Source organism: Xiphophorus maculatus, chromosome 18 (genome assembly GCF_002775205.1).
Source record: "Xiphophorus maculatus strain JP 163 A chromosome 18, X_maculatus-5.0-male, whole genome shotgun sequence".
Classification (NCBI taxonomy): domain Eukaryota; kingdom Metazoa; phylum Chordata; class Actinopteri; order Cyprinodontiformes; family Poeciliidae; genus Xiphophorus; species Xiphophorus maculatus.
This window is the reverse complement of record NC_036460.1, coordinates 24,958,804-24,985,118: the sequence shown is the minus strand read 5'-3', so window position 1 is coordinate 24,985,118 and position 26,315 is coordinate 24,958,804. Positions and strand designations below refer to the sequence as shown.

The 26,315-nt window shown below is 38.5% G+C and overlaps 1 protein-coding gene across 1 annotated transcript in view; it reads left to right on the top strand.

Annotated features, from left to right (window-relative positions):
- The window catches only part of dhx36 (DEAH-box helicase 36), a 39,031-nt gene that overhangs the window by 7,293 nt on the left and 5,423 nt on the right, over window positions 1-26,315 (top strand). The window contains exons 8-24 of the mRNA XM_023351544.1: window positions 2,701-2,775; window positions 3,992-4,158; window positions 4,239-4,320; window positions 6,019-6,159; window positions 8,577-8,682; window positions 12,927-13,014; window positions 13,544-13,599; window positions 13,681-13,745; window positions 14,105-14,248; window positions 15,189-15,306; window positions 17,574-17,672; window positions 19,319-19,492; window positions 19,664-19,750; window positions 19,849-19,932; window positions 21,046-21,145; window positions 21,423-21,513; window positions 25,422-25,542. Coding sequence (XP_023207312.1) covers window positions 2,701-2,775; window positions 3,992-4,158; window positions 4,239-4,320; window positions 6,019-6,159; window positions 8,577-8,682; window positions 12,927-13,014; window positions 13,544-13,599; window positions 13,681-13,745; window positions 14,105-14,248; window positions 15,189-15,306; window positions 17,574-17,672; window positions 19,319-19,492; window positions 19,664-19,750; window positions 19,849-19,932; window positions 21,046-21,145; window positions 21,423-21,513; window positions 25,422-25,542 — 1,798 coding nt within the window. The remainder of the gene's footprint in view (window positions 1-2,700; window positions 2,776-3,991; window positions 4,159-4,238; window positions 4,321-6,018; window positions 6,160-8,576; window positions 8,683-12,926; window positions 13,015-13,543; window positions 13,600-13,680; window positions 13,746-14,104; window positions 14,249-15,188; window positions 15,307-17,573; window positions 17,673-19,318; window positions 19,493-19,663; window positions 19,751-19,848; window positions 19,933-21,045; window positions 21,146-21,422; window positions 21,514-25,421; window positions 25,543-26,315) is intronic.

Genomic DNA, 26,315 nt, shown 5'->3' with positions numbered 1-26,315 from the left:
AACAAGTGTCACCAAATAAATTACATAGAATGGAGAGACTGAATGTATGCTATTTTGTAATCATCTGACATTAATTGTCATCTTGGAATTTCTTGGAGATGAAATTGCTTACAGCTACATTACAACAATGTTAAATTTCAACATATTGCGAAGTCAAAGAAAACTTACAGCCAGACTTATTCGTATGTTGTAATACACCTAAGAAGACATGAAAATGAATTTTCACGGACGACAGCCCCTGTCTAATCTGAGTTAGCTTGCAAAAATGAATAAGTAAAGAGTTTACATCTGTAAACACAGTTAAAGCCAGTTCTACATAGTTTTCTACTATCCTTGAAAAGTCTTAAATTTATGCATCTAAAATTAAGGCCATAAATTGTCTTTAAATGTGTTAAAAAACATGTTGGCCTTAAATTTGTTAATTACAGTCCTTAAATTTTGGCCTGGTAGGACTATTTAATTTTGTTAATAGTGATATACTGTATGTAGTTTTCTGTCAGGCCAAAGCTTGACATCTCGCAGACATCTTCACTGCATTCTGTGACTTGAGGTGGTTGATGCTATCGCTAACTAGCTACTTGTACTTACCTTGCTACAAGCTAGTTAGCTTTTTAGCGTCTATCATGGGTAAGTGCATGTTTGCCACCGTTTGGCCGGACATTGTTCGTTTTCTTGATTACAGCGGAGCATCGTCCCCCAACCATTCCCTAAATTTACTGTTTTTATTTATTTCCTTTTGTTAAATCTTACATTTAATTCAAGGTGGCATTGGAGAAGTCTGAAAAAGTCTTAAATTTGACTTGCTAAAACCTGCAGAAACCCTGCGGAAGCACATTGAGAATTTCAAAAACGGTCATTTTCCTTTTCGCTGATTAGGTTTGCCCTGCGTTGTGCTTGTCTGTCATAAAATTGCAGTCCGTTATAAAGTTTTGTCCATGCGGTGTGACAGAATGTGAAAAAGCCCAAATATTTTATAAAGGAGCTGTATGAACCAGAATGCCATGAATAATGCACAAGTGACATTGATGTATCGCAGCTGACAGCACTTCTCTTTCTGTTTTACTAAAGGAATATTGTTGCATTCCTCACTGCTTTTAAATACCGCTGAAAAAAAAGCAAACAATGTAACTAATGGGGTAGCTAATGAGGTAGCATGGAGCGACATTAACATCCACAAACAAGGTTTGGCTCGCTAGAAAATGAAAGGCGACTGAACTGTCTCAGTCTCTGTTAAGGTTGAGTTACTAACCAGGAAAAGTAGAATTGTGTCTGGAGGATGAGGCAGCTCATTGTTTGCAGTGTGAACAACGAGATGACCTCACAGCAGACCTGTTGCAGGGCAGCGCTGTGCTGTAGAAATGAATTTGTGGCACCGCGCAAAGCTCCAAGTGTCGAGGCTGTTAGAAGCCCAGCCGCTTTTATTCTCCCTGCAGCGTTTCTGCTGCCTATTAGAAATTTCTAAATGCTAAATAGTCTGACATGTGTCTGAATGGGGAGAAATCTTGCCATACCCCCGTTTCTGTTTGTGCATATTGTTTTTTTCTTTTCTTTTTCATTTTAAACCTTTCACTTCTTTTTGGCTCACTGCCTCGGTTGTTTTCGTTCTGCTCTGAACCTGTGAATATGCAATTCTTTCCTGCACTCAAGGTTATTACTTCGGTGTTACTTTTTCCTAGATAATTGTCAGAAATCTTTTTTGTTGTTGTTGCTTTTTAAATGTCACACTTGAATTAATTATGCAACAAAGCCGTCAGTGAAGTTCAGCTGCCGAGGAGAGGCAGTTGGCGGCTATGTTTCAAGAGACAAAATGAATCAGAACTCCTTGTGCCGTTCAAAGGATAAACTTTTAAACAATGAGAAATAGCCTGGTGAAATGATGAAATCAAACCAGTGTGAATAATTAGCAGTGCCTTGCCTCATCCCAGTTCATGTTCCCTTTAGAGCTCATGTCATGAAGTAAATCATTAATCTAGTAAAACTATTTCAACCTTTTCCGTTTTTCTCAACATTGTCATATGAAGGTTAAAAAAATATCAACACCAGGAGAGAAAAAAAGGCTTTTCTCTTCAACAATGATAAACAAAAGGATCAAATCAGTGATGTTAGATCGTATTTCTTAAAAATTCAACTGAAAAGAAAACTATCAAGGTTTCCTGAAGCCGCAGACCGCCCAAACAGTGTCTCAATGGAAGAATAGGGTGTATTATATTGAGCAACAAAAAAAGCAAAACTGCAGGTGAAAGTGACATATTCAAAGAAAAAAGAAAAGTTCCCCATTCAAACATTTGTTCAAACCCCAACTGAGTCTGTATGAATTGCGTTTGCTATGCTGGAGGAAATATTCCTCTATATTTTCCACTCGTTTTTGACTGCGGACAAACAAAACCCTATATGGAGCGTTGGGGTACAAGTGGCTGTGTATGCATTATAACAATTATGTATCATGTTTGTTCTGGCAATTTTGAATAAATAAGTTTACAAAACCCCTTTGCCACATGTTGTGGTTAGCAGTTACCTAACTTGTGTCATTTCATGGAACAACAAACTCAACTTTATGTGAAAGGACTTGCATTTTACTGGAGGAAGTTGTATTAGAGAAATATCTCTTTTGTCTTCCTCTATGCACTAGACCTAATTTGTGTCATCTGGAAAATGTAAAGCCTTTCTTCTTTCTCATCTCTTCCTCCTCACATTTCACAGCCGGTTACCACGGAGACAAGGTTCAATACTGTACTGTACAACAGGAATTATTCTTCAGTGGCTCCGCTCTGATCCGTAAGTCTGATCCCATCTTTCACTTTCTCATCGTCGTCATCCACTCCAAGCTTCTGCTTGTCGCACATCCTTTCTGTGTCTTGATTTTTTTAAAAATATAATTTTTATCTGTACTTATTTGTTCATCTCCGCCTGCCAAAGTCATTAGCATGAGTCTCCATACTGACAGAGAAATAAAGACGCAGGTACACACACTGAGATCTTCTGTTGACTCATCCCTCCATGCTCTTCGTTACATTCTGAGCTGCTTAGATTAACAAGACGGTCTTAGTGAACTGCCAACTTTTCCTTGATGTTGAACTTTTGTGAATTATTTGAAGACTTTAATTGAGAGACCAAAACATTTGATGAAGAATTTCTCTCGCTTAATCTGTGGATTCTATATGCAAAAAAGCCTCAAAACTGTAGCAAATCCCAATCGTACAGCTACTTGAAGTCCTTGAATTTCATTTAGCTGTTTTCAAGGTTTGTAAAGTGCTTGATATTCAAACTGCACAGTTTTATAACATTTTAACGCTTGATTACTCTTCTTTACAGTTGAAACCAGATATTTTGACACGCCCAATAAAACAACAAACTTTTTTTTTTTTCCTCACTGTCTGAAGTTAAATCGGACCAAACATTCTGGTTTTAGATCAGATACAATTACCAAAATTATTTCTATTTGCTAATTGCCAGAAAATGTTGCCGAGAACATTTTTTAGAGATTTTTTTTGTGTAGCTTTCTTTGCACGTTGTATTCAAGCGTTTAATTTGAGCAGGACAGTTATTGACGTTAACACAATTTCTTTTGATTGTTTCAATATATTTATTATTCCTAACGTCTCAGTGAGATTGATCTGTGTAATTTAAATCAAATTTGGCTTATATTTTATATGTCGAAGCATAAAAATTTCTTATATTTTAGTTGACCCTATCCCTTCTGCAGAATGTAAAATACGGTAGCAGGAGATTATGAATAACAGTAATAAATTATATCATATGATAGTGAATTGAAACTGTCTCTTTTTAGTTTATTTGTATTGTTTTTATTTCCAAAGTGTGGTCCTGGAAAAGTTTGAAAACTCACCTTTGAAAATGCTTGAAAAGTGTTTTGAATTTTACAGTGGGGAAATATGTACAAACCCTGATGAAAGGCTGACAATAATCCTTACAGATTAGCTCATCCCTTGACCTAAAAATCAAACTCCTAATTTAATCTCCTGTGTTTTCTTAGGTTGTTATCCAATGTCAGTCACCTTGTGCTGGACGAGATCCACGAAAGAAACCTTCAGTCAGACGTTTTGCTCATCATCGTGAAGGAATTACTCAACCTCCGAGATGATCTGAAGGTCATCCTGATGAGTGCCACCCTCAACGCAGAAAAGTTCTCTAAATATTTTGGTACAACACCTCCAATTTCCGCAATGTTGTTACACAGAAACAATTATCCTCACCTCTTTTCCCTTTTTTTTTTTTTTAAGACAAATGTCCAATGATCCACATCCCTGGGTTAGCATTCCCAGTGGAAGAATTCCTACTTGAAGACATCATTGAGATGACCAGGTACTATTATTAAACACCTGAATTATTGCAATTATTCTGGTAATATTTTTAAAAAATGTTTGCAGAAAAAATTCTCACAAACTGTGTTTTAAAGAATCAGTAGTCACTAGCTGCTTTTCCATTACAAATGTGTGCACAAATTTGTCAATATTCTGCTAACGTTGGGGGGAAAACACACACACACACACACACACAATTTCACATTTATGGTGTTTCCCTTAAACTTGAAACGCAATTAAAATCACACGTGAATGAGTTTGTCCATGTGTTAAACCATCAAAAAACATGTCCCACCTTGATCCTACAACTACTCCCTGTCATCTTCTTCTTCATGATTTGTGCCACTGGCAACGTCTGGTTGTCGATAGTGTGATTCGTGATGCGAGAAAAGTTTCCTTTGCAGTTGTGCAAAATAAACCAATTTTGATACAGCTGAAAAAACCCCACCTCATCCTAGTGCCAAAACCTATTAAAAAACAAGTTGTTTTTTAAAAAATTGCAGTGTTTCGATTAAGCAATTTTATTTTTGAAATGTCATATTGGCAGTTATGTTGTCAATAGAAATGCGGCCAGTTCAGAATAACCCAGTCCAGGTCTCATGAGTACATATTTTGTCTTTCTAAGGTGCCAAGCAACATTGAAAATAAAGATTTAATAAACCTTAAACTGTTTTTAAAGAATTTCTGCTCAGTCATATTGTTATATATTGCCCAGTTTAATTTCGGCAGGCAAAGTATTTTTCACTCATGACTTTTACTCCTTTGTTTTGTTTGTATTACATGTCCATCCGCTAGGGGCACTGTTGTGCCAGGAGCATATGTTTTTGGGTTTGTACTCTTCTTCGGCTCTGGTTGTCTGTTTGGCTGATGTACATGGCAGAATAAAGCTGAGCAAAGAAACAAGTTATTTTTACTGACTAACAACAACTAGAAATGATTAACTTCAGTTCAGATTATTCGCTGAGTTTTGCTGTTAAATCTGTTTTTCTGAGTTTCCTGTCAAAAATAAGACAAGAAAATCTTATAAAGTTTGAATTCTGACGGAAACATCAGCGGTCTCCAAGCAACCCCAGCTTCAGTACCCAGCATGGCTGCTGTTCATATGAAACGCGACACAAGTTGCCCATATAAACCATTCGACAGTTTGTGTCTTGTTAAACCGGTAAACTGCACAACCTCAATCTGTGAAAATGTCCCGTTACTGTTCCTAAGATTCATTTGTCGAGTACTTATACAAACTAGTTAACAGTGAAACTCCCCTAAGAATGTTGGTAAACGGCATAATGGGTGATCATTGTTGTGAAGGTGGAGTGTCGGAAGGGGTAGGAGCTTCTTAAAGAGACAGAGGCCGATTTCAAAGCATCAAATTGCAAAGTCAAAATTACTTGTAAGCTATGTTTGATATATACGGCATTTTAAAGGTGACATAATTACTTGTTTGTGCTACAAAATGCCACTTTGTGGCTGGAGAATGCATACTACTGCCTCTTTAAAGCATACACCTTCAGATGACAGGCTCAACATAGTAGCTTTGACTTCCTAGGCAGTAAAACACTTCCTTAGACACACTTGGGTTTCAGTGTTTAGTTCCAGCATCACAGCTTGCGATTCTATTCCACCTGTGTCAAACCGATAGGTGCAAATACATCCTGTCTTAAACTTCCTGTGCACCAACTGGATGTTTTTGTCTCTCTGCCAGATATCGTCCGCAGAATCAGGATCGTCGGCCTGCGTGGAAGAGACGCTTTTGGCAGGGCCACCAATCCAGATCGGAGAAGGAGGAGAAGGAGGAGGAATATAAGGAGAGCTGGCCATGTTACGCACGAACGCTGCAGGGCAGGTGAGTTATTTTGTTTGGACTCAGTTGAAACCAGGCGTTTCAAACTGTAGCTGCTTCATTACCCAGTATGGCTGTTGTCTTTTTTTTTTTTCCCCTGAAAAAAAGACAGACAGCTTTTATTTATTTCATAAAATAATGATTATCTCCAACATACAAGAGAGCAATTCTCTGTTTTAACTTTGCACAGTAAGGGGGGGAAAAAAGTATGTCTTTTTGTTCTGTGTATGTAAACCTCTGGTTTCAACTGTGTGTTTCTTTGAGTATAATAAACGGCTATGTTGGAGCCATTTATGAACAAATAGTTTCCAGACAGTTGGAGGGCAATACCGTTTCTTTACCTTCATTATAATTGCTCAGTCTCCAGTGAGGAGACTGTCGGCATAATTGCTTGCGCGACAGTTTACCCTTTGAAAGTTTATTTAAAAAAACAGCCTCACCTTGCCTGAGGCTTTGGTACATAGAGATGTAGCTCATTTCCTATACCAAGCTGGTTTCAGCAGTAGCTCTATTATGCCCTTATTATATTGTCTGGATTTTGTTTAGTTTGGATTAAAAAGACAAATATAAGATCAGCCTCTGTTCTACAGAAGTAAATTTTTCTTTTCAGATATAAGTTAAAGGATTGTCTTTTTTTCATTTTCTTTAGTGAACAAAGACATTCAATTGTAACTGGAAGAGAAGCATGAGGTTAAATGAGTCTGAGGAGGCGTCTCGTCTTTGTGCTGAATATTGGCAGGCAGTGTTGAGCAGCAACACACCATCCATCTGCTTGTTTTCCTAACCTGCTGAGTCCTGTTTAGGGTTGAGGCTGGTGACCATCCCCAATAGGTGACCTCTGGACCTCTAGGTGACCTAGAGGGCAATAGATGAGAGCCAGAAAACGTTACCAGCCCATCAGAGTCAACAGTACAATCAGGGTTTAAAATGGATTCAGATTACAAGTACAGAAATTCTTACTGTGAAGAGCATTTCTTTTGCTTTGATGTTGTTTCAGTTTATTTTTGCTGTGTAGTCGGGGTTTGTGCAGGTGCTTGAAATCCTTAAAAATGCTTGAATTTCAGTTGGGTGTCTTCAGAGTTTGGGAAGTGCTTGATTTCTGTATGAACTCCTTGAAAGTGCTTGATATGCAAATGGAACAGTTTTGTAGAGCAAAATGCAGAGCAATCTAACGCGTGATTAAAAGCTAGATAGATTACGGAAAACATCATTAACAGTTGTAACCAGAAATTTTAATGCACACAAATAAAAAAGAAAACATTTTTTTCACACTGTCTGAAGTGAAATCAGACTAAACCTTTCTTTTTTACGTTAGTTAGAGTTATCAAAATTATTTCTATTTGCAAAATGCCAGAAAACGTCTAGACTTTTTTTTTTGTTGCTTTCTCTGTGTATTGCATTAATTTAATCTGAGCAGAAAGGTTTCTTACCTTAAAACGATTTGTTTGGGTTGTTTCAATATAATCAATATGTATTCTGCCTATCGGCTCAATGACTATTGATCTGTGTAATTGAAATAAAGGTTGGCTTATATTTTGTATGTCAAACAATGTTACTGAAATTGGAAGATATTTTTGTAGTGTTTTGTTCTCAGACCAGTCAAGTTAATAGGGTGTAATATACAACAAACAGTACATTTCTGGTTTACCTTGTTCCTTCTGTAGAATACCATCACAAGATGCTATTAGCAACAGTGATACACAGAATTAAAACCGTCTATTTGTAGTTAATTGGTATTGTCGTTATCTCCAAAGTGTGGCGCTGGAAAAGCGCAAAGACGTACCTTAAAAATGCATGGTCAGTGCTTGAATTTTACAAAAAATGTACAAACCCTGTATGCTATAGCTACTGTTTTTAGATGTAAAATCACAATTCCTCTCCTCATGCAGCTTGGCTTGTTCCACTGCTGCCCAGAAGTCTCAAGATATTAATCCTGTATGGTCAGAGCATGATCTGAATTGCTGGCCTGAAATTACATTTCAAAGCACTCAGCGCTGGGTGGGATTGGCTTGTCTGAGCACTGCAGGGAGATCGGTGTATTGCCTGTGGTAAAAACAAGTATTAAACCTATTCAGAAGTAAAATTATCAACAAAAAATAGAAACTAACAGTGAACTCGATTCACTGTCAACAGGGCTGGTTAATATATTTCTGTATGTGCAGCTCACACTGCCTTTTGGGTTTTTCCCTTCAGACTGAGAAGAAAAAATAATGCTCTATAGGTTGTTTCTGGTGGAAATACGTAATTTATGTCCATCAGAAAACAAATGGATAAGAAACACCGGTAAATGGGGGGGAAAAAAACAAAAAACGAAACCCTTCTGGCCTTGATGCAACTAGTCAGAGAACAACAGAAGGACTGTGGTTCCTCCTGACAGATGAGAGGTGGCGACGCGTTCAATGTTTGTCAATGTTTTCCAGATACTCTGACGGCACAATCGAGGCGGTGGAGATGTTAGACACTGATGAGAAGATTGATCTGGAGCTGATCCTGGCGCTGATCCGGCACATTGTGCTCAACGAGGGGGTGAGAGTAATCGCGTCTCCGGTTTCAGCGCAGTCAGGAATAGGATTTCCTTTTCTCAAGTAAATCTGTGCTGAGGAAGATTACTTTGCAGGCAGCCTCTTATATCAGAGCAGAACAGGCGTCTGCCACTCGAACATGCCCGGAGGATTTTTAGCTTTGCGCTGTTCTCCTGACACGTTCAAACATTGGCAGTCCGCAGTGGAACACGTGGAAAACGGATCCACGTTAAGTTAAAAAAAAACAAAACAAAAAAAACTTAACAGGTGACACGGCTGCTTGAGCTGGAAAAGGAGAGAGGCAGAGGAGAGCAGATGGAGGGAACGGGGCAATCTTCCAAACACAGAGTGACTTTAGATCAGAGAAAATGACACCGATCCTGGCTGCAGATCTGTGCTAATGAGTGAAGGAGCAGATGCTCTCCCACTACACGTCCAGTTCTCCCTCCCTTTTTTTTTCCTTCTTCCTTCCAGTTCCCATCAGGTTTCATCCTTTCATGTCAGCAAGTTTTCACTGCTACTTTTACAGATTATTAACAGCGGCAATCAGTTCAGCTTATAGGGCCTACTCAATTAGATTATCATTGAATATATGATTATTTTGTGTAATTATAGAAGTTGAAGCTCCTTTCAGAGTCATTACTCACGGTGTTGTTTTTCAACTAGCGCCTGTATCTGCTAATTTAGAAAATTGTCGCGCGCATCTAATCAGAAATTACTTAGATTTTATATAAGAACAACATCAAAGGATTTTTGATTCAGAAATATGAATAAATGTGTTGGAAGAGTGCTGACTTGATATTTGTCATTATCAATCGGAGCAAGCTAAAATAAAAAGTAATTACTAAAGAAGCTGATGATTCATAGAGAGCTGTATCCATAATCAATAAGCAATTAATCACATGATAAATCAAGATAAGCTTGATTTACTTATGGTTTCAGTTGAGTGTGTTTTTTATTTCCTTTTTATTTATTGTGTTTTGGTTGGTGTGTTTTATTTTGGATATTTATCGTGTCTACCAGTTCCACTGTGAAGTTTTGTGCGCAAAATTCAAGTTCATTTGTCTTTGAGAGAATGAACATGCATTATTATGCCATTATCATCATATTAGCTCAAACTGGCCTCAAGACAAAAATAATGTCTTTTATTGCAATAATTTCTAAGACAATTGATCGTCCTACAAAATGTATTATCGTGACACGCCTATGTATCCAAGCATATAATTGCAGAAATGAGTGGAAAAATGCGTTTATTTTTTATTTTTTTAAAGTTTGAAAGAAGTGTTTAAACTAAAGCTTATTTAAGAGTTTGTGGGTCATGAAAGAAGTTATTGAGATACCAGTTATTGCCAGAATTGAAACAATAATGTTGAGGATAACATTTCACAGCAATTCAGGAAACTAAACAAAAGGAACTCGATTGCTTTTTCCAACGTATTTCTCTCCAAGCAATGTGGAAATAATCGTATTATTCATGGATGTTTGCGGCTGGCGGCTTTGGCCAAAAGGTGCGAAAGAGTCGAGAAGAAAAAGAGCGCCTTGGAACGAGGAGTGACTAACTCGGACAGACAGAATAATTACCCTTTCCTATATGTAGCCGTATCTCCATCAGTCACGGCGCCACTCAGCCACTCGACCAGTTGATTTGCCGTGACATTGTCAAACGGCTCAGAGGAGAAGGCACTGATTCGCCATGACGCCGCTCCGCACCAAGGATATGGCCCGTCTGTCGAGTTTCGCCTGTGATGATTGGTTAATTATATTGAAGGGGTCTATGATTAGACGTTAAGAGGGTTGACATGCGAGCAATAATGACTGCCTGCTAGGTGAAGCTCTGGATGTGGGAGGATCAGTGTGCGTGTTGCCAAATAGTAGGCTAACACCGCTGAACTGTTTCTGTTTTTTGTTTTTTTTCTTTTGAACTAATCCACTTCTTTGTGTGCCTCAGACTGTAGCTACTGTATATACACAATTTCTACATCACACACTCGCTCTCATGTGAGCGCAAGCCTTTGGGAATAATAATTATGTGCAGTTAAAAGGCAGAGGTAGTTAATGCTATGAAATAACTTTTTTTGTCTGAATATTTTCTTTTTATTCCTTTCAGCTGGTGAATAATTGCTCTTTTTGAAGAATGAGCGTTTTTCTGACTACTTGATTTCACACTGAGATCCGTTTTTGCCTAATTTTAGGTTTCTTGTGCAGCTAATCTTTGCACTGATTTTAGAAGTTAGACTATTTTTGGTTGTTTTTTGAAATTTTTTTCAACTTTTTTCTTTTTGCTAAATATAATTTATTTGTAATGGCAATAAAATGGCTATAACATCCAAGGTGGTCAATACTTTTTAAGGGTATTGTATATATTTTTTCAGCATATTACTATCTGTCCTATACATAAAACTGTTAACTCTCATGTTTTTACCGTTTGTTTACGTGTTGCAGCAGGAGTAGGGGAGTGGGTGGCCATGTTTGGCTGTGCGTTTAATTGAAGAAGAGATGGATTTTAGCATTGTGGTCAAGACAGTGCTAGTATGCACTGAACAAAATTTTCAAATCTGTTCATTCCCAGTACGTTTCAAGCAGACCCAACATCAGTTAAGTCTGATAATAAAGCTACTATAATGTTCTGATAGCATGGGAAGGAAATAGAGGAATACCTTCCTCCTTTTTTTTTTTTTTTTGAAGATATGTCTGAATATAAAGCTGTTTGTTGACATGCTAGGCTAACATTAGCATGTTTCCTCTTTGTTTTGATGTGACTTGTTGATGATTACCAATTCCAAAATGTTTCATTGCGGATCCGGGTGATTGTGATTGTGATCAAACAAACAGAAATCGTGTGAACTGTTTGGCTCTTCATCCTTAGTACGGTCCATGTTTTTTGACTCGATGACGAGGTGGTGGGGCAAATCCACCACCTCGTGCAAAAACTTCTCTGCATAGGGTTAAACGCCCAAGTTTTACAGCTGCTTTCAAGGGACTTTTTAATTTTGCGTATCTTAGAGCGTGCTGAGAAAGTGAAACGAGGATACTGAGAGCTTCAGTAAGAGAGAGTCAGCAGGTAGAGCATAAATTGAAGGTAATCAAATTACTTTGACTCCGGCAGCGGATCTCTTCACTAATAGGCCATATGTTTTTATTCGCTAGTGTTGGATTTCCTCTCCTATTCGACCAACTAAGTATTCGCCTCACACGAGATTGTCTGCTTGCTGAAATGTACAAAGAGGAGTGTTTACCTCCTAATGCAGCACAACTAGACGGATCGTTGTCTGCCAGTAACGGTGGTGTTTTGAAAGCTGCATGAAGTGTGGCTTAAGACTTTATTAAATCCACAGACACAAATCATATTTATGTTTAAAAGCCAAACTGCTGTATTTTATCTGGCTACATTATTCTGCGGCAGACGCTTCTGCTCCAATCCAGTATTTTTTTTTTTCTTATGCAATAAATTTTAAGTGTGAAACGATAATCTAAGCGTTTTAGTTACAAATGGAAATACTGTGGAGGTTTTGATAACTTCAGGTGTCTATTATTGCAGCTGTTCAGGGCTGCTGCTTCCTAAATCAGCTAGTTCCTTAGGTTTTTATGCCTTTTTTGCTTATAAAAGGCAGATAAGGCCTTTTTCATCATGTGTTCGATATTTATTCCCTGTTCCGTTCCACTTCACTAAATGTATCGTAATTTATGTGTTCAGTGCTTTTGTTATCGCCTGTATTTAGGTTGGAAAGGCCTTTTCTTCACCTTTCAGTAGGTTTCCCAAACATACATAGGAAACTACACATCTGATTTAGGAATTATTGTTTTGTTCTTTGATCATTTAATTGTTTCAGATATTGTAACGTTATTGTATTAGTTTGGTTTCTCGCCAGCTTGGCCGACATTGTCATTTGCAGACTCTGTTCATGGTTTCCCGACATTGAAACATCTCTTGGCTGTCATTTGTCTGTATTTTCTTTGCTGTCTTTATTTGGTGGTCTGCTTTTCTTTCGCGGTGTCAGCGAGACGTGAGCTGATGTGCAGCAGAGACTGCCTCGTTATAACAGTATGTTGCTATCATAACGATGTTGGCAAGGCGTTCCGTCTCTTATTGAGAGGCCGAAGGGAAGTTGGCCTTGTTGGCTCACCTCAGCTCCTTGCTGCTGGGCATCTTGCTCATTCAGTGTTGTAATGAGTATTTAATGGATGTTTGGCAGGTTTGCTTTTACCATAGCCTTTGTTTAAAAATGGCTCTGCAATCGCTTCTGGCAGGAGGGAGCAATCTTGGTTTTCCTGCCCGGCTGGGACAACATTAGCAGTCTCAATGACCTCCTCACGGCGCAGCAAATGTTCCGATCAGGTACGCTCATCTTTTATTTAACGGTTATTGGATTTGACTTCGTTTTACACAAGAGAATAGACAGGTTTTTTTTTTTTTTTGTTTGTTTTTTTTGATACACCAACAACATTATTTCTTTTTGATAAGCTCCAGAATGAAAGAGATTTACAGATTACATTCTTTGAGGAAATGCCTTACCGGGGCATTTCCTGAAAATGCCCAGGTAAGAATGTTATGGCTTTATAAGCTTCTGATTTTGGTTAATTCTTTAGATTTTATCTAACTGGAGTAGGACTGCAATCATTCAAGGGATAATTTGACTAACTCAATTTTTAAAATTTGTCGAGTTTATTAAACTGTAAATTTGAATTTCCAGCTTATGGGCAACATCTTTTAAATGTCACTGTTTGCAAAACACACAACCAAGTATTGTACTTAGATGTAATAAATACAGCATAGGGCAGCCATTTACATGTAATTTATCCACCTATTCTATTATTCTGTTTGCTGCTGTTTTATCTCAGCTTTGCTTTTATATCCTATGTTTCAGATAGGTTCGTCATCATCCCTCTGCACTCCCTCATGCCCACTGTTAATCAGACGCAGGTAAACTTTCTCTTTGTTCTCTGATCATACTGGAGTCGACCAAAACATCTTGTTTCATCTTTCTTCTCCAACCTCCTTCAGGTTTTCAAAAGACCCCCGCCAGGAGTCAGAAAGATTGTGATTGCAACCAATATCGCGGAGACCAGGTGTGTATGTTTGTTTCCATGATTAGTCTCAAGTCCATTACTTCTCAGAATGTGGCCTTTTTTTTATTCCTTTGTGCCAGTAATAATGCACTGAGTGCCAGTCATTAGTGGGATAAAAGCTAACTGGACGCTAATTAGCATATTTTTCTTGGATTGATCACAAATAGTGTCTCCACAGCATGGATGAGAAAGTTTAATTTAGTGTTCACATAAACTGAACAATTTAGGAAGCTGCTCCACCTAACATCACCTCACTTAATATCGACTCTTCTTGCTAAATATGCATAAACCTTTTTTTTAATGATTTCATCCGTTTTTCTCTTTTCTTTCCTGACTTATCTCCCCACCCGTCCTCTCAGCATCACCATAGATGATGTCGTTTATGTGATAGATGGAGGAAAGATTAAGGAGACCAACTTCGACACCGACAACAACATCAGCACCATGACGGCCGAGTGGGTTAGCTTGGCCAACGCCAAACAGAGGAAAGGACGTGCTGGCAGGTACTTGCAAAAATGGACACTTTGTGCGGCACATGGAACTGTTGGCTGCCTTAGCAGTGTGAGGTTTATTACAGGCACATCTTCAACATCACATCCGTTTCAAATCAATGGACATATTATGCCTGATTTAGTGTAGATGTTTAATAATGTTCAACATGCTTCTGGTTTGTTTCTCAAATCGGCAACAACAGAACAAAGTATAGCAATGCCACAAAAGTGTCTATAAAATATCTATTTATTTATTTAATTTTTTTAAATAACCATTTCAAATCCGCAGATTTGTAAACAAGAAGAAGGAGCCCAGTGTAAGCACAACACATTACGTGGAGAGAGGCAGGTTTGAGTCTGGGGTTAGGAGAGTCTTGTAGGGCAAAATTACAAATGATACCTTCGGGCCACCTATGATACACTTTATTAAAAATAATAATAATAATTCAGAAGGGCACTTTTTTGTCCAGAGGAAATGGGGCAGGTGCTCTAGCACCACCTAGTGTCTATCTGTTCATTGTCCTGACCTATACACTTAGATATTTTTTGAAACATTTAGAACGAAGACACACTTCCTATTAATCCTTCTACATATCGCGCACTAGAACAGGAGATTTACCGCGCCTCGGTTTTCGTCCCGCGAGCTTTCCGTAGATCTCTTCCAACAGCCCACAGCTTACTGCTTCCCCATCTGCAAATACAGAGAGGCGAAGTTCAGACACTCCCAGGTTGTTTCAACTCTGCGACTTAAGGCGTCTGTTCTGTTCAGTTGCTCTGACATCAAAGTGCAGCATGGCCCAATTAGCAGGAGCCGCTTACTGTGTGCAGTTTCATCCCACTGATTTCTCAAATTAAGCCCTTGTCACAGGACTGATATAACATGTAATCTTTTTTTCCCCCTTCTCTCTCTGTCTGGATATTTGTTTCTTCTTTTTTATATATATATATCCAGGGTGCAACCAGGAAAGTGCTATCATCTGTACAATGGGCTTAGGGCCAGCCTGCTGGAAGCCTATCAATTACCTGAAATTATGAGGACACCGCTGGAGGAGCTCTGCTTGCAGATAAAGGTGATGTATGTGGGGAGAAAGAGATTGGCTTTGGCTTAGGAACCGAACTAAGGGAAGGTTTGCTTCAGTACCAGTCAGAAATGTACAAGCAGCATAAGAATCAATGTGATTCATTTGCGCTTTTTTTCCAAGCATGTGAATATTTAATTTTTAGAATTTTACAACTATTCCTGTGAATGTAGAAGTTTGAATTTAATGTAAATCTTCTCTTATCCACACAGGATAAAAATTCTGCATACATGCTCAAATGTAAACATGCAACCTCATTAATGTTGTCATTTAGTTTGACCGCATGGCTTTTGCTTAATCTTTTGGCATAATTCTGGCTGGATATTTGACCACCCTTTTATCTAAAATTGTGGATCTTGTTTAAACAAATCAAAAGGGCTTTTCTGCCATATGCTTTGTTTTTAGACATAGTCCACAAAGGGTCACTGTCCAGTCCTGTCCAATTTTCACTTTTGAAATGCACACAGCGTCTGCACATCCTTAAAAAGTCTTAAATCCATGCATATAAAATTGAGGCCATAAAATGTCTTAAATTAATTTTAAAAAAGTAAGTTGGCCTTAAATACACTAATCATAGATTGTAAATTTTGTCGTGGCGTGGCTATTTAATCTTGTGTGTAGTTGTTTAATTCTTGCAGGACACTCTAGGCGTCACTAGCTAGTTGCTAATACAACCTTGCTAGCCAGCTAGCTTTTTCTAACATGGGTAAGTGCAGATGTACCACCAGTTGTCTGGACAATGTTTGTCTTTACCACTGACTCACTTCTGTTGCCAGCCCATACAAGTCAGCGGTTTTTTCTTTTTATAGTTTCTTTCTGGCTTAAATTTCATTCCAGGTGGCATTAAAAAGATCTTAAAAAGTCTTAAATTTGACTTACTTTTTACATCTTCACAATGTTTCTTTCACAGCTTGCAACTCCTCAGTCATGGAAATGTAAAACTCATCGTCCAGTCGTGAAAAGATTCAGCCTTGATGGATCATGATTTTTTTTTTTTTTTTTTTTCCAACACAATCTTAATTACTTCTATTTATGAGAGGTCACGTTTTGGGTCAGATAAATAAATCTTAGCTGCAATTGGGTGTTAATCCCCAACACACGCCACAGCTAGTTTTTATGTGGATGAAGCACGCCAACATCAAGCTTCTAGGATTGTTGAAAGGCTACATCTATGCCAGTTTATCCGCTGCCACTTCTACAAAATTACAGCAATCAGATTTACAACGCGAATTATGCACCAAAAAATGTATTAATGTCTACAGAAATCCCCTCATTTGCTATTTTCTAAGAGACATTTATCCTACTTTATTTGTTGTCTCAGTACTCCAACCAAGCGTGAAGGATTAGTCAGTGCTGGTGGGTTTTGGTTCTGTTTTGTTAATGAGGATTGAGGAAGGACATCCTAGACTGACTCACGCCCCTTCTCCAACTGTTTCTGATTTTTTTAAATTTTTAAATACAGTGTAATCACATCTGTTCATTGCCTCGTTCTCATACATGAACATCTCTCTCTTTTTTTCTCTGTTGGCTGCTTGCTGCTGAGCTCCGCCGTTTGTCTCTTTGAATCCTCGTAGCGCACTCCAAAGTGTTTAAAACATCGCTAATGGAACACAAAGCCAAAGTTCATTCAGCTCTGGTGTTTGCAGAGATTGTTCTCACCAGCAGCTTTATTGTATGGGATTTCAAGCGTGCGTCTTCCTTCAGCCTCAGTTCAATAAATTCGAGTGTGTGTGTATAATATGTTTTTTTTTTTTTTTTTTTTGAAAGCTGGTGGGTGAGAGGCTGACTAATGCGTCAGACTAACCTCAGAGTGAGAGACACTCTGACAACATGCAGACCCCAGGCTGAATCTCTAATGCACAGACACTCCAACATTTCTCTCACACCCCACCTTTTTGTCAATTGCAGAGTGGATATGTGGTTGCTTCTTTACTCTTTGGTGAATTTAAAAGTCTGTGGTTTTTTTGTTGTTGTTGTTTTTTATGTGGAAATGAATGCATTTTAAGTGAATGGGGACATTCATAGAATCAGCTCTTATCACAAATTCTCTCTTCCTGGCACTAAGGGAATCACATTAAAGCGGCTCCATGTAAATGTGTGTCGAGTGACGGGCATCCAAACTGCCTTTCGAGTGAGCTTGGACGGAGAGAGACGCACACAAGCACTAATTTCATGCAGTACCCAACAGTTTGGTTTGTAGTGTAGTGTGCAATGAAATGCTTCGGCTGACTGGATGAAAATTGATGTACGCCCTTTAGATTCTGAAGCTCGGCTCCATTAGTCGATTTCTGGAGAAGGCCTTGGACCCGCCGAGCGAGAAGGCAGTTAACCTCGCCATCAAGAGCCTCACAGACCTGGTAGGAAACTGTAAAGATTACATATACTGTAGATTGTTTCAGGGGGTGATTAGCAGGGATCAAATAGTTCTGTAACTTCATCTTAGTCAGGCTGTCTGCACATCTTTAATATGTCTTAAATTTCCATGTCTAAAATAAAGCCTTAAAATGTCTTAAATTCATGTAAAAAAAAAAGTTTGTTGGCCTTATGTCATCTTACATTTTGTCTTGGTAGGATTATATTCAGAGATAATTGATGTATAGATGCAAACAATCCTCGTAACAGCAGGTTAACTTTAAAGAAAAAAAAAACATTTCCACACTTTCCACGCCGAGGAAAGCGATGAGAACAGATGATTAAAAGATAAGACACAAAAAATCAAGTCATATCAATATTACAGGAAGGGCAGGAGAGAAAAGAGAAAAATGAATCATCTTATTTTTAGTACTACTTAATACATTTTCAACCCTTCTTATACATTGTTTCAAAGACAAAATACTGCCCTATCTATGAAATTATTTGTTACATTTCTTCTAATTTGTAATAAATCAGTCTACATGTAAGTTAATTGGAGAAGTAATCCTCCCTGTTCCATAAATGTCTTTTAGGATATTTGTTGGGTGCGTCCTTATTTCCATATCTCCTCGTAATTTTTAACTTTTTTAATAGCTGTTAATATTGTTTTAGTCTAATATTTGTCGCCCACGTTCATTTTACAGACGGCTCCTCCTGGGAATAATGAGTGAAAATCATATTAAAAATCCTGACCAGTAATTGTTTGACAACATCAGTTGGTTCTTAGAGTTATTCAGAGCCATAGTGGAGCCACAGGCTGTGGACCATAATTTTTATTTTAAAAATATTGGAAAACCACGCATTACTTTTCTTTGAACTTCACTGTTTTATCATACTTTGTATGGTCAGTCTTATAAAGTCCCATTGACATACAGTAGCGTTTTTGTGTTTTGGCAAAATGATAAAATATGAAATAGTTGAAGAGAAATTAATACTGTTTAAATACTGTCTCTCTAAAACATCATGCAGCCTTATGGACATCCAGAGTAACCAGTCCTCACACGATGAGGCATGTTTGTGTCTAGTTTTGGATTATTCATGGTGTTTGAAGACTACAGATTCCTAATCTTGATCGTGAGGGAAGCAGAAGAGAAAAAAAAAAAAAACGGTTATTGTGTGCTTGCATGCCCTGGAATTGATTCTGAGATGTAGAAAATTTTATGTATATATTAAAAAAGTTTGGAAACCTTGCCTGAGGGGAAAATTTAGATTTGTTGATGTACTGCAAAATTCTGTCTAATACTTAACCAGCAAACTGGCACAGTCACCTTGAATGTAATACAGATCGAAAAAAACCACAGAAAAACAACAAATGTTCCCGTTTTCTCTTAAAATCACGTTTTCTCTTAAAATACATCATCACGTTTGATGATGTAATGCTGCTAACCTTATTGCAAAGCTCCTGTTGTTTAACTCAGAAGTACTTTCAATGTACCGTACTACTCCTAAAACATGTTACGCACACAGAAACCGCTGACCATAAGTAAAACCTCTACCACTTGATTTTGACGGGCGTCATTAGAAACGCATCGTCCTGAACTCAAGGTGACATGAAACATTTCCCTCTGGTCTTTGTGACATGGTGCGCCAGAACGCTCTGGACCACGCAGAGAATCTGACAGCGCTGGGTTTCCACCTGGCACGTCTCCCCGTGGAGCCGCACATCGGCAAGCTAATCCTGTTCGGCGCTCTGTTGGGATGCCTCGACCCCGTACTCACCATCGCCGCTTCGCTCAGCTTCAAAGACCCTTTCTTCATACCCCTGGTAGGTGCGGCGCGAACACAGACATGAAAGCCGACATCGAGAGCAGAGGCAAGCACGTACACTTCAGCACGTTGCTGCAATCTTACTTCTGGCTGATTTTTTTTTTTTTATCTATCTTGAATATTTAAGAGGTTTTTTGGGGGGGGGGTTGGAACTGCCCGTCTCTTTTAGGGTAAAGAGAAGATGGCAGATATGAGGAGAAGGACTCTGTCCAGAAACTCAAAGAGTGACCACCTCACTATTGTTTACGCCTTCAAGGTAAACAAATCCAACAGCTGTGACCCTGACTTCGCCTCATAAGCTGTAACTGTTGGATGACTTAATTATGTCTTAATTTCTTATGCACCGGCTGCCAGGGATGGGAGGAAGCCAAGCAGCGGGGGTCCAGGTATGAGAGGGATTACTGCTGGGACAACTTCCTGTCTGCCAACACACTCCAGGTGAGGCTGGCTGATTGCAAAATGTTTCTTCTTTCATTTTTTGCATCTGACAGATGGAAAAAAATATGTACCATAGTTTAGTTTAAAGTAATTTGCAGAAGAGCAGCAACGCATTTAACTCACAAACAAACCTCTTTTTTTTATGCTAAAAAAGATGAGATTTTAAGCAACATTTTCAGGACAAAACTAAGAATTCCTATTTTTTGTTTTTCACAAATAGGAAAATGTTTCACAAAGCACAGAATGTGTTTTATAGTATCCATAATATGTGTAAAAATGTTAAACTCAGGATTGACTATTCTGTATGTTGTGGTGGATGTGAAATAAATCTCAAACTGTATCAAATAGTCCCAGCTGAGTGTAGAATTTATCAATGCAGGTGTAAAGTTCGAACTTTGAGGTGATCAAAAAGTCCAGACTTATAAAAAAAAAACTGTAACTAATTATTTTAATAAGTAATTAACCATTTAGTTTAGCGCTGATAGGAAGTGCCGAAGGAGATGCAAACTTGTGCATGATTAGCAGCTAAGTGTTAGCCAGTTACAGAGCTTACAAAACAGTTCATATCTTGTATATCATAATTTGCTGTTGTTTTTTTATGTGCCCTGGGCAAGAGTAAGATACTGGTATAAGGAAATGAAAAAAAAGAAAGTTATATTTTGAAACCAGTGAAGTTTTTACTACTTATTAATCCTCCAGTTTAATATTTTCTCTGGCTCCCACATGTTTCTTTCCAATATTACGACCTGCTTTTATAAAAAATAAATAAATAAATAAAGCTGATTCTGGCTCCTTGAGGCACTTTTGTTTTTTTTTCTCACTTGCAATAGATTTAAAAAATTCTAGATGGCGTGGGAACTGAATGAGTGCCACTCACCACACTTATAAACGCAACCTTGTTTAAAAATGACAGTATCCAAGCCACATGTGGCGTGACTGCTAATCAGCCGACTGCAGGTTGGCTATTAAAGCAGATATCCCGACTAATTACCCGAGTAAAATCATGTTGCCACTTTCTAAAATTTACAAAACAGAAAGGCATTTAATACGCTGCACATTAAGCTCGTGAACTGTAAACTTGCACCCCAGTAATGTGTCCTTTTTATTATGTAGATGCTGCACAACATGAAAGGTCAGTTTGCCGAACATCTCATGAGTGCTGGCTTTGTCAGCAGCCGGGATCCCAAAGACGCTAAATCCAATATCAACTCTGGTAACTACAGGAGTTTTCTTTTAATTATCATTCAGACTATTTTGCTCTCAAAACGTTGGGGATTATTCGGCTTTTGTTTCAACACGTTATCTGAGATGTAGAAATCACCATTGAATGCTTCCTCCTTAACGCCCTAGCGTGATTTATTTAAGTTTTCCGTAGATTTCACCTGAAAGCCAAACATCCCCAACTATTAATGAGCAGTGTATGCTTTCAACCAGAGAATCCTTCAATGGAGCAGCGTGTAATTAAACATCATCGTCTTATATTTTCTCAGATAATGAGAAGTTGATCAAGGCAGTGATTGTTGCTGGACTGTACCCTAAGGTGGCCATGATCCGACCCTCTTACAGCAAAAAGAGACCTGGGTGAGTCTGTCAGTCTGAGGAAGCTCACAGTTGAGAAGTAAATTATCCATTGTGTCCTTTGTTCTTTTTTTTTTTTCTCCCACTGAAAGACAAATGGGGCTAGCGCTACAGTGACTCATCAGACCTCTAGAAGGAGTTTTGGAAGGGTACTGTGACAGTCACAGCTGTGCGGCAACCGTGTTTCAAAAATTGTCAAAAAAAAAGAAAGAAAGAAACAAAGGCACTTTTGCAGCTCTAGATCAATGCACTCATCACGGAGGTGCCCTGAGGCAGCTGTCATATGTGGCAGCTTTGACCTGTGCGCAAAAGATAAATGGCTTTGGGAATGGCAGTTTTATTTATATATCACATTTCATTACACATTAACTCAGATTACAAGCAATATACGATACAGTGCTGTAAAAAGAGTTTAACCCCTTGCATATCTCTTCTGTTTTTCCCTTGCTGCATGTCAGACAGGAGTGAATACAAAATACAGTTTTCAAATTATCAATCGTAGTTTAATTTTCTCTGTAATAATAAATAAATTACTTTTTTTCCCATGGGGACGACTACTGCCATTGATAGTTTTCAGCAGCTGGCAAAAGAGTCCTTTTCATCATTGTAGAGAAATGTTATTCCAGTCTTCTTTTTGCACAGTTGTCTAAATCCAACCTCTTTATATGAGTTTTGAGCTTGTTAGTCCAGACTTTGACCAAGCCACTCAAAAATATTCATTCTGTCTTTTTTTTTTATTTTTTAGAAGTCATTCAGTCGAGCTTTGCTGCTTTGCGTCAAAGAGTTTTGACCTGCTGCAAATCCCATGCATGCTTCACGTTAAGATCACAACAGACAGCCACACGTTTCTTCTTCGTGGTTATCTGCTAAGGATCAGAGTTTATGTCTCCTTCAATTGCTGAAGTTGTTCAGATCCCGAGGCAGACAAGTCAGTCAAACTACCACCACCACATTTGACGTTCGATGTTGTACACCAGATGTATCTTGGGGCACATCTTCCAAAAAACAGTTCACAAAGTTTTGCCTTTTAAGATGTTTTAGCCTACTTCGTGTTGTCGGACAGGTCCTAAAAAAGTGAGGGCTAGCAGTAATCAGGCTCTTGAGTGTGTCTTTTAAAATTCAGGTTTGGCTAATTAGCATTTTTAATGACCGTTTCACATAGGGTGAGCTTGGCATAGTTTGTTTTCTTTCCTATTTTTAGATTAAGTCATCATTTGAGGACGCCTTTTTTGTATTTACGCTGATTGTGTTTGAGATTGAATCTTGTTTGAGCCAAAACATGTACCAGCAAAACAAAAGCCAAAGAAATCTGTAAGGGGGTAATAGTTTTTCACGGCACTGTGTATTGAAACAATAACTGTCATAATCAAGGGATCACGCTTTCGTTTTCGTACTTAGCAACACCTTTATGAATGCCATGAATTTTCACCGAGTCCTTTTTGTTTGCATGTGAAGCTAGCCAGTTGTAAGATAAAAGGATATAATTGCTTGTGTAGGGGCTCTTTCCTTTGTTACCAAATCAATTTGCAGTTCGTTCTCCGCTGTGCAGCAGTCGGTTCTGTTTTGTTGGCGCGCGCGCACACACACACACACACACACACACCCACACACCCACACACACACACACACACACACACACACACATTTGGAACAGGATGTCACTTTAAACTTGGACATGATTATCAGACTTTCTGCTTTCTTTTGTTCTTCTGTTCTCTAGCAGACATGAAAGGAAGCATTCTGAGAATAACAAGCTAAATGCATGCGATTTCATCCAGTGATTTATTTATTTTTTCTTCTTCCAACAAATTTGTTCTTGTCGGTTTTTGTACCACTGAGAGCAGAATATGTGCAGACAGACACACGGCCTTGAATGTGAGGCTTAATACGTAATATTTCCTACTTTTCAAAAGAAAACGTGTTTCTGAGTGATAGACTTTGTATGAAAATCAGACACAGCCTTTTGAATTCTGCATTTGAATTCTGTGAATGGTGTGTTGAAGTGTGATTTTTACCATGGTATGGCAGGGTTTTCCTGTTAGAAATAAGATCCATTGAACAGAAGTGGTCAAAATGCGCGTTTCGTTACGTAACCGGTTACAAACCCTCTCTGCCGTAAAGCTGTGGTGAAAGGTCAAAGAATGTTTGGGATTCTTTGAGATATTATGAGCTGTCCTGCAGTAGATTTGACCGTCACTTTGGCTGAAAAGAGATGTTTTGACGACACAACGCGAGTCAAAGACGAGCCACGGCGGCGCCGACAACTCTTCACATTCCTGCTGCGTTGAAGCAAAGTCGATCTGAACAATTTCACACAGCGTCATATGAACGCTGTTTTATATAAGCCTTTGCATTACCTTCACGTTGTTACATTTGGGTTGCATTTGCATTCAACCCTGTTCGCGTTAACACAGCTAATACGGCTTAGATATATTAGCAAATAATTATTTTTAGAAGTCATCCTAAAATGAAGTGTTTGGCCTTTTGGTGTGGATGAGAACTGCAACATGTGGTGGAAAACTTCAAATTTCATGGCATTTGAGAAAAGAAAAGAAGAAAACTGTACAAATAAATAGTTTTAAGCAGCAGAATCCTCAGGTTGTAATGTTGTTTTTTGCAATAGAAATGGCCAAGATGAGGTTTAGAAATTTCACACAAAGTCATATTCACACACACACACACACACACACACACAAAAAAGTCACAAGAAGCAAATCTTTCCTGTAACTTCACCTGATATTCCAGCCCCAGGAAGCAGCTTTTGCTGTGAAAGATGAAAGCATAAATATAACTTTCTGGTCACAAAGAGCTGAGAAATAATTAGCGAATGTTTGTGATGTTTCATCTAAAGTCCCCCAGTCCAACTTTTGAATGCGAAGCCCGATTTTTCATGCCTTGGGATTGTGCTGCTGCCTATGTGGCCCTGGCAACATATTACTTGTAGAGGAAAAATGGATTCAATTAAAATCAGAAAAATTCTCAAATGAACTCCAGGCTTTCTGCTATGGAGGGGAGTCTCAATAGGAACAAGCCCAAGGTTTTCATACGACCCTCGTATTCCTCTGACTAAGGAGTGTTTTTTTTTATTATTATTCCTTTTATTAAAAGCAGGGTCATGTGGAGCATTTACAGTATAAGTAATGTAGGCGCCAACTGCAGCAAACTGCAAAATTGTCTCAGTTTATAGAATCCTACAGAGATTCTCATAGAGTAACAACCTTCGCTCTCTGAAGACGTAAACGCCCAACGAACTTCCTACTCTGAGAGATTAACTCCATCCATCCAATCGGTACTGAGATTTCTAAATCTGCTGAATCTCACCCTGAACAGCCTCTGTAGGAAAACTATTTGACTTTTTTTTTTATCCGGGAAGGCTTGCCTGACCTTTTGTCGACCCACATCTAGGGGTCTCAACCCGCTTCGGCCTACGAATGAGTCAGACTCAGTTGCCCTGCAGTCAACCAGGATTCACAGATCACATTCAATAATGGCTGTTCTTCCTCTATTTTGAAACTTGCCCTTGATTCTGAGCCAGATATTATTTAGTGACTCGCATGGAGCCCCAGTGATTTTGTTTTACTAGCTTTGGGCGTAAGGCTACTTTTGGAAACCTTCTATACATTCATGAACCGTACAGCAAGGCGCATTTTACCAGCGTTGAAGAACTTGAGATTAAGAATGACTCGAATAATTGAATGTTCACAATTTCTGTAAAACTGCATATGTTTCTTTAATTACTAATGCTTTGGAAGGCTCAGTCATGACTTAATTTAGCAGCACAGAATACCTTAATACAGAAACTGATGGATTCTAAATGGAGCCTCTGGTTGTTGAGACGCCTTGCATGGGAATCAGAATCCACTGAGAACGTTCAGAGCGTGAATATGCTGTTTCCGTCTCGTCCATCTCAGGGTAAAGGTGTACACCCAGACCGACGGAAAGGTGTGTATCCATCCCAAATCTGTCAATGCTGAAGAGAGGGAATTCAACTACACATGGCTCATTTACCACCTGAAGATGAGAACCAGCAGCGTAAGTAAACAGACATTTTGTTTTTCTGACAATGGTAGAACAAACTGTGTGTGAGAGCGAAGAGTGTCGTTTGCTGACACCTTGAGGAAACTCTGATCTTAGATCGGCTGCAAAATTTAGTTTGACAGTTGTGGGAACGTGGAGACATACTAACCAATCTTCTGGAGCATCGGAGATTATTTTCCTCTCCTCGCCTGTTCAGAGTCATGAGACTCAAAAGCTTTCCTACAGGCTTTTCTCCGTTTTTTTTTTCTTTTCTGTCACTCTTAAATATTTCACAACATTAAACAAATTTCCAATGTTCAGGTCCCTCTTGAAAATGAGATCTAGATCTCAATGGAGTTTTACCTGGTTAAATAAAGGAAATAAAAAAAAATTCATTTATAGCAAATATTACTTCTGTAAATAGAAAAAAAAAATCCAAATGAGCATAAACATTATTTCATTTCTGAAGGTCAAAAAGACCCTATTCAAACCATCCTTACTTTATCAAAAAAAGAAAATTGCCTATTTCACCTAACACCTGGTTGTCCCACCTTCACCTGGAAAATCCGACAATTTGCAATGACTGTCTTTTACTTCACCATATAAAAACTTTACAGTCTTAATTTACTTCAGCTTCATTGCAGAGCCTGTTGAAGGTAATCCCACAACTTCTCGATTGGATTTATGTCCAGATTTTGACTAGATCAGTTCTTTTTTTTAATTATTATTATTATTATTTGAGCCATTTCTACATGGACTTGCTGGTGTGCTTTCAGATCACTTCCCTC